The 14098-nt window shown below is 43.9% G+C and overlaps 2 protein-coding genes across 6 annotated transcripts in view; one reads left to right on the forward strand and one right to left on the reverse strand.

The window, feature by feature from the left end:
- The window catches only part of ANKH (ANKH inorganic pyrophosphate transport regulator), a 132925-nt gene extending 127673 nt beyond the window's left edge, over window positions 1–5252 (forward strand). Inside the window, exons 9-12 of the mRNA XM_081288506.1 lie at window positions 41–170; window positions 2939–3062; window positions 3678–3777; window positions 4924–5252. Of these exons, the coding sequence (XP_081144632.1) occupies window positions 41–170; window positions 2939–3062; window positions 3678–3777; window positions 4924–5037 (468 nt within the window). The 3' untranslated portion in view covers window positions 5038–5252. The remainder of the gene's footprint in view (window positions 1–40; window positions 171–2938; window positions 3063–3677; window positions 3778–4923) is intronic.
- Window positions 5253–5704: 452 nt separating this feature from the next.
- OTULIN (OTU deubiquitinase with linear linkage specificity) overlaps window positions 5705–14098 on the reverse strand; it is a 54919-nt gene continuing 46525 nt past the window's right edge. For all 5 annotated transcript variants that reach the window (XM_081288518.1, XM_081288516.1, XM_081288515.1 and 2 more), the window contains one exon: window positions 5705–6869. In XM_081288518.1, coding sequence (XP_081144644.1) covers window positions 6858–6869 — 12 coding nt within the window. In that variant the 3' untranslated portion in view covers window positions 5705–6857. The remainder of the gene's footprint in view (window positions 6870–14098) is intronic.

The following is a 14098-nucleotide window of genomic DNA, read 5'->3' on the forward strand; positions in this document are numbered from 1 at the left end:
GCCTTTCCTCATAACCCTGCTCAACATTATTTCCCCTCAGCTCTGTTTTGTGATGTTCTGGACTCCCAATGTCTCCGAGAAAATTTTGATAGACATCATAGGCGTGGACTTTGCCTTCGCAGAACTCTGCGTCATTCCTCTGCGCATCTTCTCCTTCTTCCCAGTGCCAGGTAAGGAACAGAGAATGAATGAGCATTCCCATGGGCCCCCACGCCCAGTGAGATCTTTCTTTGGAAATGTAAAATTTCACAGTGGATTAAAAAGATGCAAAGATATTAGCCAGGAGGTAGAGAGTTCAAGAAATGAATCCAATAGGCATAGTATATTTTTTTAAGTTGCAAAGAAAATAAGAAAGCAGACCAAAAAGGGTAGCATGTGGAATTTTGGGCCAACAAGAGAACTGCCATCTGTCTTGATTGTGGTGGTGGTTACTTATGTTAATTCATGAATTACAACTCTTAGAATTTTACATACACACACACAAAAAAATACCAATTTTACAGTACGATAACTTAAAAAGTAAAAAATTGGGGGGTTGGGACACCAGGGATTGAACTCAGGGACACTTGACCACTGAGCCACATCCCCAGCCCTATTTTGTATTTAACTTAGAGACAGGGTCTCACTGAGTTACCTGGCGCCTCACTTTTGCTAAGGCTGGCTTGAACTCGTGATCTTCCTGCCTCAGTTTCCCAAGCCACTGGGATTAAAGGTGTGCACCACCATGCCTAAGTAAAAAGTAAAAAAATTTTAAACAGGAAAATAGAGTGAGATTACTGCTAAAATTTGGAGCTATACAAATAAAGAGAAGTATTCTTAGAGAATAGATTTCAGGGGCAAGTTGAGGCCAGATTGCATATGGTCAGGACATGCCCATAGTGAAAACATAAGCCAGTTTGAAAATGACCAAGTTGATTTAGTAACATTAGGTATATTATACAAAATGAGGTAGTTCTACATAAAATGAGAATAATAGGTTATGGAATGGTTGGTTAGTATGTGACCATTGCTATGACAAATGTACAGCACATATATAACTATATTCTAATTTCTATCTGAGTGCTTGCATATCTATATTGTATTTCTAGAAGTAATTTACCCAGTCAGTAACTGGTTGCATGTGGGAAGCAGGACAAGTCATATGTAGGAGGAAGATCTCCTACTGTTTCCTTTTGTACCTTTTAAATCCTGTAGTACGTGTATATTAGTCAAAACTAAATTTCCAGGGCTGGAAGTGTAGCTCAGTGGTAGAGTATGTGCTTAGCATGAACAAGATCTTGGTTTCATTCCCAGAAATAAAAAAGAAAGAAAAATTAACTACCAAAAAATTCCACCTAAATGAGGAAACCCAGATTCTACAAGGCTATGTTAAACTAAGATCTGAGTTATGGGGTTAGTCCAGAACATCTAGCAGTCTTTTGTGGTTCCCAAGTTAGGCAACAGGTAGCTCTCACTCTTAGGTGCCAAGTCTTCTCAGAGGTCCAGCCTTGGGTCACTTTTAAGGTTGTGGCTGGAATGAAGGAAATGACACAGACCACCACAGTGGGATGGTGTCTGGTCTTTGTTGGGTCGACACTGGCTAAGTCAAGTTTGGAAGGTGATGTCACTCGGGGGAGGCTGCACTTGAAGTTCATTGCCCACACTTGTGACCTGAGGAGGGGCCAAGGAGTCTGGAAGCTCCAGCTGGATGTGCGAGTCACCTTTAATCTCTTCTTGACTCCACTTCCTTTCTGTCAGAAGACCTTCCAGATAGCTGTCAGGCCTCATCTCTGCTCGTGACAATCTTGGGTTTGCACCACCAGATTAGCCTCTGACCCTTACCCTCTCCCTTGGCCAAATTTAAGTGGGTCTGTGCCTGAAAAAGGAAATGAGCCTCATTGATATAACACTTCCACCACTTGGGAAGGCAGGACACAGTTTGAGACCAAGACAACAGCAGGGACAGGGGTGTAGCTCAGTGGTAGAGGGCTTGCCTCGCCCTGGGTTCAATCCCCCACTCCTTGAGGGCTTGGTGGGAGAAGGGTTGGGGGACGGTGCAGCAGGCTCTGCTTTCCAGACAGACCAATCCTGGAAGCTAATGTTACACAGCAGCAAGCATGTCCTCCTCCAAGAGCCTTTGCTGGAGCTACCTGCCTGGGGCTGAGGGTCCCCTCCCTTCCAGGCCCTGGCCCTACACTCCCTCAAGCCCCTTTCAGTTCCAGATAGAATCTGGACATTCAGGGCAATTCTCCCTGGCAAGGGGAAGTGTCTGTGCCCAACATAGCAATGCCGTTCAGTTATTCATGTGCTGGCCTCCTGCACCCTCCTCCACACTCAGGCTGGCAGCCCTGCCTCCTACAATCTGGGTGGGGAGAGAGGTGCAGGGAATTTGTGCATAGTCATTGTGAAATAGCAACAGATGGAACTTGTGGCTGCACCATGATGGGGAGGAGACAGGGCAATGCCCACGGTTGGAGTGGACAGGGCTGGCTCTAGGGACATAATGGCAAGTGGGAGCAACAACAGTTCCCCACTCTCTCATCCCCTCACCTCTCTGGTGATGGGATACAGCTCTGGGGCCAACAAGAGCTCACCCAGCATAAAAGTTGCTTTTTGTGGGGGAGGGTGGTTGCCTTCTAGAAGTGGATGGTCAGGACTAGGGTAAGGCTGGGAAGACTGTATCACATGTGGTGCACAGGTGGTGCACAGGTGTAGCCTCTCTAGGCTACCACCTTTCCTGGATGATTACTGTGGAGCAAGGGACCCCCCTACATCCAGCCACCTGAGGTGGGAAGCCTGGGTGGGAACAGGGACTGAGCCCAGCCTGACTCAGAAGCAGCAGGAAGGCCAGGCCACAGCAGCAAGGCCGGAGTCCCAGGCAGTCTCTGGTCCAGAGGTGACGAGAGAGAAGCAGGGCTGATGGAAGACACAGCTGACAAACCCTTTGCTCTCTCCACAGTCACTGTGAGGGCCCATCTCACAGGGTGGCTGATGACACTGAAGAAAACCTTTGTCCTGGCGCCTAGCTCCGTCCTGCGGATCATCGTCCTCATCACCAGCCTCGTGGTCCTGCCCTACTTAGGGTATGGTATTAGGGAATTTGCTGCCAAGGCCTTCTGCTACTTAAGTACTCTGTCCAGAGCCTTATGCTCTGGACTTTCAGGTGAACCCCCTGAGAATACTGGAGTCAGACCTTTAGCAGGGAGTTCTGCCTGGCAGCAGGTGGAGGCTCTTGAGGTCCATGCCAGCTGCAGGATCACAAATGAAAGAGACTTGGGCGGGGCTGCAGAGCTGAGCCGAGGCTGGGAGGATCCTGCCCTGTTGGTCCCCAAAGGAGGACAGCTCAGCCCTGGGTTCCAGGTCCCTCCTCCCAGCATGGGTGATTGTTAGGGGGCGAGCCTTTCTGAACCCAGTTAATCAGGAGTGAGGTTCACAGGGCTGGGACTGTAACTCAGTGGTAGAGCACTTGTCTAACACGTGTGAGGCACTGGGCTCAATCCTCAGCACCACATAAAAATAATAAAGTAAAGGTATTGTGTCCATAAAAAAAATTTAAAAAAGGAATGTGTTTCACTTGCCCCTCTCTAGGCTACACCTTTCCTAGGTTTCAGTAACATCAGTTGGGTTTTGGCATAAACTCTGTGTTGTGGCGCAATTTGGCTTTAACAGACAAACCACCTTTGTGTTCTCATCTCCAGGGTACATGGAGCTACCCTGGGTGTGGGCTCCCTCCTAGCAGGGTTCGTGGGAGAATCCACCATGGTCGCCATTGCAGCGTGCTACGTCTATCGGAAACAGGTGAGAGACACTGGCTCCAGAACTGCAAAGCCCCCTCCCAGGTGTTCTGAGTCTGTGCCACACATGTGCAGGGACAGCCATGATAGGCACTTTAGATTTATCCTGACCTTCCAGGGTCTATACCCTCACAGCCAGTGTCACTTCACCTTGGTCAGCTTTTAGTAACGGCAGGGAAGCCTTTCTTCTATAATAGTTTCTTCCTTATATCCCACTGTGTTTCAAAAGACAGTCATACCTCTCAGGATGGATGTGTACAATCCTACATCCTGCTGTTAACCTCTGGAGACCTAAAAAATTGTAGAAACTAAACAGTTTTGACCTTAAAAAATCCTAAAAAAGGTGACTCTGGGCTGGGGATATAGCTCAGTTGGAAGCATGCTTGCCTCCCATGCACAAGGCCCTGAGTTCAATCCCCAGCACCACAAAAAAAAAAAAAAAAGTGACTCTTCTTGCAACCTGATTCCTCCCCTAAGTCGTTGTAAGCCCAGACTGGATAACTAAGGTGTGACTAATTTAGAAAATGTGGGGTGATTAGGCCACTCTCCCTCTCTTGCCTCCACAGTCCCCTTTTCAGCCCTCCTCCAGGAAGCCTTTCCTGATTGTGCTAGACCTCACCCCACCCCACCTCAGCACTCTCCCACACTGTCACATGTTCTACCTGCTGGCACACAGCTGGTGTCTACCTTGCAGGCAGGGTCACCACGCCCTGTGAGGGGTATTTCTTTTCTGTCTCAGGTAATAAGCAAGACTCAAAGCTATCCCAGAGAGGACCAAGTGATGACAGAACAGGGAGGAGTGTTCTAGAACATGAGATTCAAAGCTTCAGGCTTTAGGGAGGAGGCTAATAGTTTGCACATGGCCATAAGGGTAGTGGGGAGCAATGGTGACAGAACTGCAAAGAACAGCCTCCACTCCAGAGGGCTGCAGGGAGGTGAGAAATGGTCCCTCTAAGTGCCTAGCACAGTGACAGGCACACTGCAGGTGAGAGGAGTGTGCTGAACAAGATGCAGCCTGATGAACTCACCCCCCAACCACAGGCGAGACCCAAGTCTGCAGCGAGAGGTCCTGGCAGCCTCTCCCTGCTCATGGTTCTATTGCCGGGTGCCCTGTCCACAGCCCCACACTAACGAGTCTTCTTTGGTTTAGAAAAAGAAGATGGAGAACGAGTCAGCCACTGAGGGGGAAGACTCTGCCATGACTGACATGCCTCCAACAGAGGAGGTGACGGACATCGTAGAAATGAGAGAGGAGAATGACTAAGGCACAGGACTCCACGGGCACTGCAGGGACAGTTGGGATGGCACTTCAGCATCATCTCTTTCCCATGTGTTTTTTTGTTTTTTGTTTTGTTTTTGGTAATGAAAGAGGCCTTGATTTAAAGGTTTCATGTCAATTCTCTAGCATACTGGGTATGCTCACACTCATGTGGGGACCTAAAGAAAGGTCTTTCCTTCCGCTTTGTAAACAGACAAAACCGTTGACTTTATGCCCCTGCTTCATGAAAACCCAAAAGACATAGCTGCCTCGTAGTCAAAAGTCTCTACTCCTCCCTCGGACAATCTTTACTTTGAACCAAAGGACTGCGGCTGTGCCATCGCCTCTCGGGCCACCACTGCCCAGCTGGCCACAGACTCTTTCCTGTCCCATTTTGTCTCTCTTAAGAATCAACAGGTTAAAGTTTGGCCTCCTTTGACTTGCTTCCCAGTAACATGGCTGTACACAGAGATGTCACCTGGTGGCCAGTTTCTTCTCCCTTCCACCATGGAGTCATGAACTGCCTACCAAACATATGCAGAAGGTGAGCGACAAGCTGCAGCCCAGAGTCGCCATGCACACTGAGGAACAGATTTGTGACCACACTGGGCTGATGTATGGAAATATTCTGTAGAAATGTTTGCAATGCCATCAGAGTAGCAAATTGACGTGGTCAATGGCATCTCACTTTTCGTTTTCCTAGATCAGAGCGCGCTGTCATACCCCACCGTGTGTACACACGAGCCACCTTTTCACAGCTGACACAAAAGCGCATCTCCCAGCATCAGCATCCCTCCGCATGACTTTCCCTGAGGCTTTTCACCCCTTTCCTGAAGATGGCACTAGAGCGAGTTAAAAGGGGCCTTCTCACTTTCCATTTAGTTTTTACAATGAACTGAAGCTTTAAGTCATAATCTAGCATTCTAATGCCAGGTTGCTGTCTCATAACTTTTAAAGTAGGTTTATTACCTGGTTCTGCCGTTCCTAGTCATGACTCTGCGGTACAGGTAATTCCAAGTGTACTACGGTACTTCCCTCTCACATACACCATAAAGCAAGACATTTTATAAACAATTATCAAAGTCACTATGTGATATTCCCTGAAATAATGCATTGGAAATCCATTTAGTGCAGTATATTTTTCTAAGTTTTGGAGAGCGGGTTTTTTCCTTTAAAAAAATTATGGACACAGTTCTCTAAATTCTTGTTTTAGTCAAAATAACTAGACTGAAAGAACCTAAACAAAATATTTTAAAGATATAAATATATGCTGTATATGTTATGTAATTTATTTTAGGCTATAATACATTTCCTATTTTCGCATTTTCAATAAAATGTCTCTAATACGATGCAGTGATTGCGTGTTCCACATACCTGCAGTTGAATGGTATTGTATCACTGACCATTGTATCTTATTTGCAGCAGTTTTTACAAAATCCCTTGTTTGCATATGAATGTAAGGGTCCATAAATGACCAGAGAACTATTCTGGGTCACGGGTAACCCAGGAATAAATTGTTGTGTGGACAACTGTGGGAATGCGAGTGTGAGCTGGAAGGGCAAAAGAGGCAAAGGAGGTGGTGGTCCTGTTGTGTTTATTGTTTTCAGTGCTGTGTACCCATACTGTTCCTCAGAGAAAAAAGGCTGTAAGGGCATAAAGATGGCTGTGAACCTCACAGGGCTGCATTCCCGCTTTGGGGCACCTGGTGCCCCTCAGATGTGCCCCGCACAGGGACAAGTCCTTACATGCTTCCTCAGAGCGGCTTTTCCTCCATTTATATGTATGAGTGCTGAACATTCAGATGCGTAGCTGCTTTGGGGGTGGTTTCAGGGGCAGATCTGAAAAGATGAAAAAAAAAAATCTAATTGTATTGGCTTTTAAAAAGTACATGACTAGAAAATTAAACAGCAGTATTTTTTAACATGTGTGACTATTTCATGCTTCTGGGGTTAAAAAGCAAATCCTTTCTCATTCAACCCAGGGTAAATCTAGAGCTAGCACAACTCCTTATTGTGCAATTAGGACATGCAATTTTAACTTCAGATACCTTTAGTGATAAAGATTAATGGGCCATCATGTTATTTTGGAGTTCCCAAGAATCTTGAGAAGCAGTGCAGTCCCCTACCACAGCTCAGGAGCTGGGATTCTGTAGTGCTTCTTCACACATTTTCTTTACTTTGGCTGCTGCGACATAGCCAAAGAAGCATCTGAACTCTGAAGGCAGAACCCTGAGCTGGCATGTTCTCCTGTTTGCACCAAGAATTTCATCATCCAGATAGGGAAAGGGGAGAGGGGACGCTTTCCCCACTCCACAGTCACAAGGGGCAACCCTTCAAGTCTGCTAACCCAAGCAATGTTCCAACATGTTAATTTTTGCACAGATCACTCAGCTGACAGATTTAGAAGAGTGCTGTGCCTGTGAGAGTCACATGTCAAGGACTGTGGAAGGACCAATCTCAAACTACAAGGGCACAAAGCAGATTTTCATCTAAATGCTGAGAAATGAGTTTGGGCCACTCAAAGCATAGCCTTAGGTGAGGATTCCCTGAACACACTGCATCTGTAAGACTTCAGAGAACTGAGCAAATAGAACTAGATGAGGCTGCTCCAAGAAAGTCATGAAAAGATTGGACCTGCTGGCCACAGGCTCAGGGAGCGCTGAGATTTGCACATTGGCAGAAAACCCTCATCCATTGAGGAGTCTTCTTTGACACTCAAGGCCACTCGTTTATATTGCTGAGTAAAAGTCAGTCACCCTACTTGCTTCCTGCATTGGGCCTGTTTTGTGCCAAAGTTACTCCTCTGGTTTTGATTTGGGTTTTCAGCATTAACAGGTAGTTTTGCTGAGAAATGCCCTCAGAAATGAGACACTTCCTATGAGAAAAGATCCATCAGAGGAGGCTCAGTGAAATCTGGATGCAGCAGTTGCAGCACTTCCTTCTTCAAACAACCTTGGAGGTGCAGGGGACCAGACGCCCAGGAGGAAAGGCACCTGGGGCTCCAAAAGGGAGTGACGAAGCTGGGGTAGGTCTTCAGACTCCAGGGGTAGCTTCACTTATAGCCCTTTCTGGATCTGGCAGGATTGGAACAGTTGTGACATATCCCAATAATGGGAAAAGTTATTCAATTTATCTTTAGAGGAGGAAGTGAGAAGAGTCAGCTGCTCCCACCCTGCTAATTATTCCGCTTGGGGATCTCTTCTTCTGAAGGGGTGGAGCATGGGAAGAACTTTTTTGTAATACTCCTTTCTAAAACTTTGTCAATGGCCCTTGACTCAATTCCCGCTCCCCCACTCAAACTAAAGTGGAGAATGACAATATGTGTTGCAAAGTAGAAAGTATATTGTTGCAATTCAATTGTTCCCTTAAGATATGCATGTCTCAAGGGGGATGTCAATGCCCTGGGACTAATCCCCAACATGGCAAAAATAAATAAATAAATAAATAGAAATCTAATTCAGTAAATCTGAATATACCAGCACCCAGAAAGAATATCATGTGCTGGTCTGTACCAACCAGCCATGGTTTCTGGCCCCTGGTTCTGCAGGTAAGCTGCTCGCTAAACTTAGCATGAAGTCCTCATCCATCAAACAAGTGCACAGTCCAGAAAAAAGGGGTCTCTTACATTCTAAGTTCTGGCCCACACCTTTCTTTGTAACTAAAGGTGCACTACAGTTGCACTGTAGGAAAGCTGTGGGGGCCTCAGTGTTGATGTGCACACTGCACATTCAGCCGGCAGCTCCTGCCTACATTCTCCACACCAACACCTTCACACGGCCCTCACACTTTATAAAAAGTATTTGAACAGTAGAAAAGCAAGTTTTTGCGCAATGTGTTTGGTAAACATCCGAGATACTCCTCTGTGTGGTTATTTTGAATCTCTATTTCTGTCATTTGAAGCAGCAAAACATCAGGTGACTCATCAGCTGATTTAACCACACATAAAACAGGATGTAGAGAAAACCTGAAGGAAAACATAAGAAAAGGCCCTGTTGCCTGCCCTTTCAGAGGCCAAACATCCAAAATTACTACATAATGTTCAGCATGAGAGAAACTACATTGTGCAATCAAAATAACCTAAATGTCACTCAGGAGTCAGAAAAGGTAACAAATTATATACTTTACTATCTGATTTCAAAAGGAGAAAATAATGAGATGAAGAGAACTTGCTTTAAGTTTAAACTTCCTTTTCTCTGCAAGGGAGGTTAAGGTCTGTGATCTATCTGTTGTAACTTTCTGCTAGGAAGAATGCCTACATCAAAAGAAAAAAATTATCTTCATCAGGTTCAAGTGGTTTCAGAAAAAGTATACCTGGTACCTTCAAAAATATTTAATCTTACTGATAATTTTTTTTCTCTGCCTCCTTTGCAATCAATGAGGGTCTCAAAGACTTCATATATGCATACAAGTACTTTCATAGGTGGCTGTGGGCTATACACAAGGTCAGCAAGTGTTTTTTGCTAGGAGCCACAAGCAAATAATATGATGCATGGCACTTTTGGTTGTAAGGTGACATGCCAACTAGCCACTGAGATGATATGATTATGTTAAGATTTACATTCATATGGAAATTGGACTCCTGCTGTTCACCTTGGCCTGCTACCGGACTCATGTTACGGGACTCCTGGAGAGTTCCCATTGGTTGGGGAAGGATAGTAGGAGGAAATTCCGGGGGAGGTCCAAGCCCCCCGGTTCCGGTAGACGGTGCGTGGGAGGACCGGGTTTAGCTTGCCAGCGCCTACGGAGTATTGGCGGCTTTTTCAAAAATAAAGTTTTGTTCCTGCTTGAGTGGCTCATGATTCTGTGCCCAGCCAAGACTGCGGCAATTGGTGGCCCGTGCGGGGAACGCCTGAAACTTAGAGGTGAGTAAAATTGCTCGCCCCTGAGGGAAGGCGACAGAATGGGTGACCATTTCAAAAAACAATGTGTTCTTGTTTTCATTTCTTTTGTTTTTATTTCAAGCTCCCTAGCCCTAGAATTTTCTCAGGCGAACTGGGAAAAATGGTTGGCTCAAGGTTTGAAGTTATTCGGCCCTGAGAAAGAGAAAATTGAGATAACCATTCTCTGCTCCGTTTTTGTTTCATTCTGCTTCGGCTTTGTTTTATCCTATCTTATTGGGTTACGTTACCTTTATAGTAGACTAGAATCTAGTAAAAAACAAACCGAAAAACTGTTAAGTAAATTGTTAGACTTCCAAACTATGGTAGAAAAAACGCTAGGTCAAGCAAAAGAGAAGGTCTCTCAAGCTAGTCAGACAGAGGAAAATTTAAAGAAAGAAAGCTTAGAGGAAAAACAGCCATCGGGTGGAGAATTACAACAGGAGGTTGCTACTAACTCCGTTCTATCACCAGAGGGCGTAATTCAACCAACAGCTCCATCTACAGCTGAGCGGCCCTCAACTCCCGTAGTTGATGGACGGAATTCTGAGGCAGGACCCCAAAGATTAGCATGCCCTGTACTTGAGCAGGCAGGAGGGCAACGAATTCACCGTGCTTTAGATTTCAAAACAGTAAAGCAATTAAAGGAGGCTGTAACAACCTATGGGCCGCAAGCTCCCTTCACGGTAAGCATGGTCGAATCTGTTACCAACTTGGACATGACACCAGCAGATTGGGCTAACATGTGTCGATCTGTGCTAAATGGAGGACAATATTTGTTATGGAAGGTTGCCAATGAGGAATTTTGCATGGAGACAGCTAGGCGAAATGCAGAAGCCGGTTACCCTCAAAGAAATATAGATATGCTATTGGGAAAGGGACCTTGTGAGGGTCAAAGACAGCAAATTGAATATGACCCTGGCATATACGCACAAATTGCTGTAGATGCAGTTAGGGCACGGAAAACTTTACAGGGGCATGGAGATTTATAAGGTCAATTATCTAAGGTAATACAAGGAACTAATGAATCTTACACTGAATTTGTAGATAGACTTATTCAGACAGCCTCTAGAATATTTGGAAATACAGAACAGGTAATGCCATTTATAAAACAACTGGCTTATGACCAAGCAAATTGTTGCTGCAGAGAGGTCATTAGACCATGGAGACATGAAGATTTAAACACATATATTAAATTATGTAGTGACATTAATGAACAAGGGCAAGTCTTAGCAGCAGTACAACAGGCTTTAGATGCCAGGCCAAAAACATGCTATAATTGTAATCAAACAGGACATTTTAAAAGGAGTTGCCCCATAAGAGGAGGGTTTAACAAAACTGGGTATCAAAGGAATAGAATACCGGGTATTTGCCCACGATGCCATAGAGGGAAACATTGGGCTAATGAATGCCGTTCTCAAACCACCATAGAGGGTATTCCGTTATCAAAAAACGGACAAGGACCAAGTGTTTACCCACGATATCGTGGAGAAAGGTATCAGGCTCCATTGCCAAAAAACGGACTAGAGGGCCCAATGCCCCGGGGCCCAAAACCACAAATATATGGGGCAATGGAGGAACCCAACAGCACCATCAAGGTAGTGCCCAGGACGCATTATCCATTAAATCCCTCATCAGACAAACTAGAGGGAGCGCAGGGTTGGACATCTGCGCCTCTGCCAGAGCAGTACTAACTCCAGAGATGGGAGTTCAAATCATTCCCACAGGAGTAAAAGGACCTCTTCCCCAGGGAACAGTAGGCTTATTATTGGGACGCAGTTCTTCTACTCTAAAAGGACTTATGATAAGTCCTGGGGTAATTGATCCCGATTATGAGGGTGAAATAAAAATTATAGCTAGTTCTCCAAGAGGTATATCAGTAATTTCACCAGGAGATAGAATAGCACAGTTATTAATAATACCCAGCCTGCATGATAAATTTTCCAGTTGTAATGTAGAAAGAGGTTCCAAGGGATTAGGCTCCACAGGTGTAGATTGGGCTATGCTGTCTTTAAATTTAGATTCTCGCCCAATGCTAAAATTAAATATTCAAGGACATGACTTTAATGGGCTGCTGGACACAGGTGCTGACCTCAGCATCATATCTCGTCAAGAATGGCCAAAACATTGACCATTACAACAAGCCACTCAAACGCTTCGAGGCCTAGGAGTGGCAACAAATCCCCATAGAAGTGCTATGGTATTAGATTGGAGGGATCCTGAAGGATGTGAAGGAACTATACAGCCCTATGTATTGGATCATCTTCCCATAAATTTATGGGGACGAGATGTCCTAGATCAATTAGGATTGACATTAACAAATAACATCAATCCTAACGCGCCCACTACTAGGGCTAAACAAGGCTTTAGGAAAGAAAAAAGATTAAGAGAACAAGAACAAGGTATGACAGCACCTATTCAAATAGATCAAAAAATAAATAGACATGGATTGGGTTTTCAGAAAGGGCCATTGAGACAATCAAAATTACTTGGAAATTAGAAAGACCAGTGTGGGTTCCTCAGTGGCCCCTGACTAAAGAAAAGATACAAGTAGCCCATGACTTGGTCAGACAACAATTAGCGGAAGGACATATACAACCTTCCGTATCCCCCCATAATACTCCCATTTTTGTCATTAAAAAGAAATCTGGTAAATGGAGATTATTACAAGATTTAAGAGCCATTAATAATGAGATGGTTATTATGGGACCTGCTCAATCAGGGATTCCCCAATTGTCTGCTTTACCAAAAACCTGGCATGTTTTAGCTATAGATATTAAAGATTGTTTCTTTTCAATTCCAATTCACCCCAAGGATAGTCCACATTTTGCATTTACTATCCCTGCACTGAATCATGAAGGTCCTGATCAGAGATATGAATGGAAAGTATTCCCTCAAGGGATGGCTAACAGCCCAACTATGTGTCAAATTTATGTTAATAAAGTAATCCAGCCACTTAGAAATCAAAATCCTGAACTACAAATATTTCACTATATGGATGATGTGTTATTGGCACATAAAGATAAAAACACATTACTAGAATGTTATGCCACACTTACAAACTTATTGAAAAATTATAATCTAGAGGTAGCAATAGATAAAGTACAATTAAATCTTCCAATTAATTATTTAGGAGTTCTATTATCCTCAACCATGGTCCGTCCACCAAAAATTCAAATATGAGTAGATCAACTCAAATCACTTAATGACTTTCAAAAGTTATTGGGAGACATAAATTGGATAAGGCCTTATCTAGGCATACCAACAGGAGAGTTAGGACCTTTATTTGATATTCTAAAAGGTCCATCAGATCCAAATTCACCCCGCATGTTAATGCCTGAAGCAAGAAAAGCATTAAAAATCATTGAAACATATATGGAAAATATGCATTTGGATAGAATTGATATAAGTTTGCCCTTATTATTTATTGTACTACCAACAAAAAATATTCCTACAGGAGTATTTTGGCAAGAAGGTCCATTATTGTGGATACATTTATCTTATTCTCCTAACACTATTCTTACTAGGTATCCTGAGGCTGTAGGACAATTAATACTCAAAGGAATAAAAGCAGCAAAGGGAGTGTTTGGGATTTCTCCCAATAAAATTATTACTCCATATACTATGGATCAAATTGATGAGTTAGCTAATGAGTTAAATACTTGGGCAATAATCATGTGTAAAACTAGTGTTTCATTTGATAATCACTTACCATCTAATCCTTTGTTGTCTTTTTGGTCTAAGCATCCTGTAGTTTTTCCAAAAATGACAAGAAAAACCACTATCATAAATGCTCCAAATATACTCACTGATGGGTCAAACAATGGTACAGCAGCAGTAGTTACTCCTGATCAAACTTTTACATTTTTAGTACCCAATCAGCTCAAAAGGTAGAGCTTAATGCAGTATTACAAGCTTTTATGATGTTTAAAGATTCTGTATTTAATTTATTTTCTGATAGTCAGTATGTAGTTAATGCTATAGTACCCCTTGAAGATGCTGGTAGGATTTCACCTTCTTCTACTGTTTTCTCTTTGTTTTCCGCTATACAAAGTCTAATCTGGGACCGAAAAGATCCATTCTTTATAGGACATATCAGGGCACATACAGGATTGCCTGGAGCCCTTAGTATGGGCAATGAACTAGCAGATAAATCTACACATGACATATTTTCTCCACAATAGAAGAAGC

Source organism: Spermophilus citellus (genome assembly GCF_964194105.1).
Source record: "Spermophilus citellus genome assembly, chromosome: 1".
Lineage (NCBI taxonomy): Eukaryota > Metazoa > Chordata > Mammalia > Rodentia > Sciuridae > Spermophilus > Spermophilus citellus.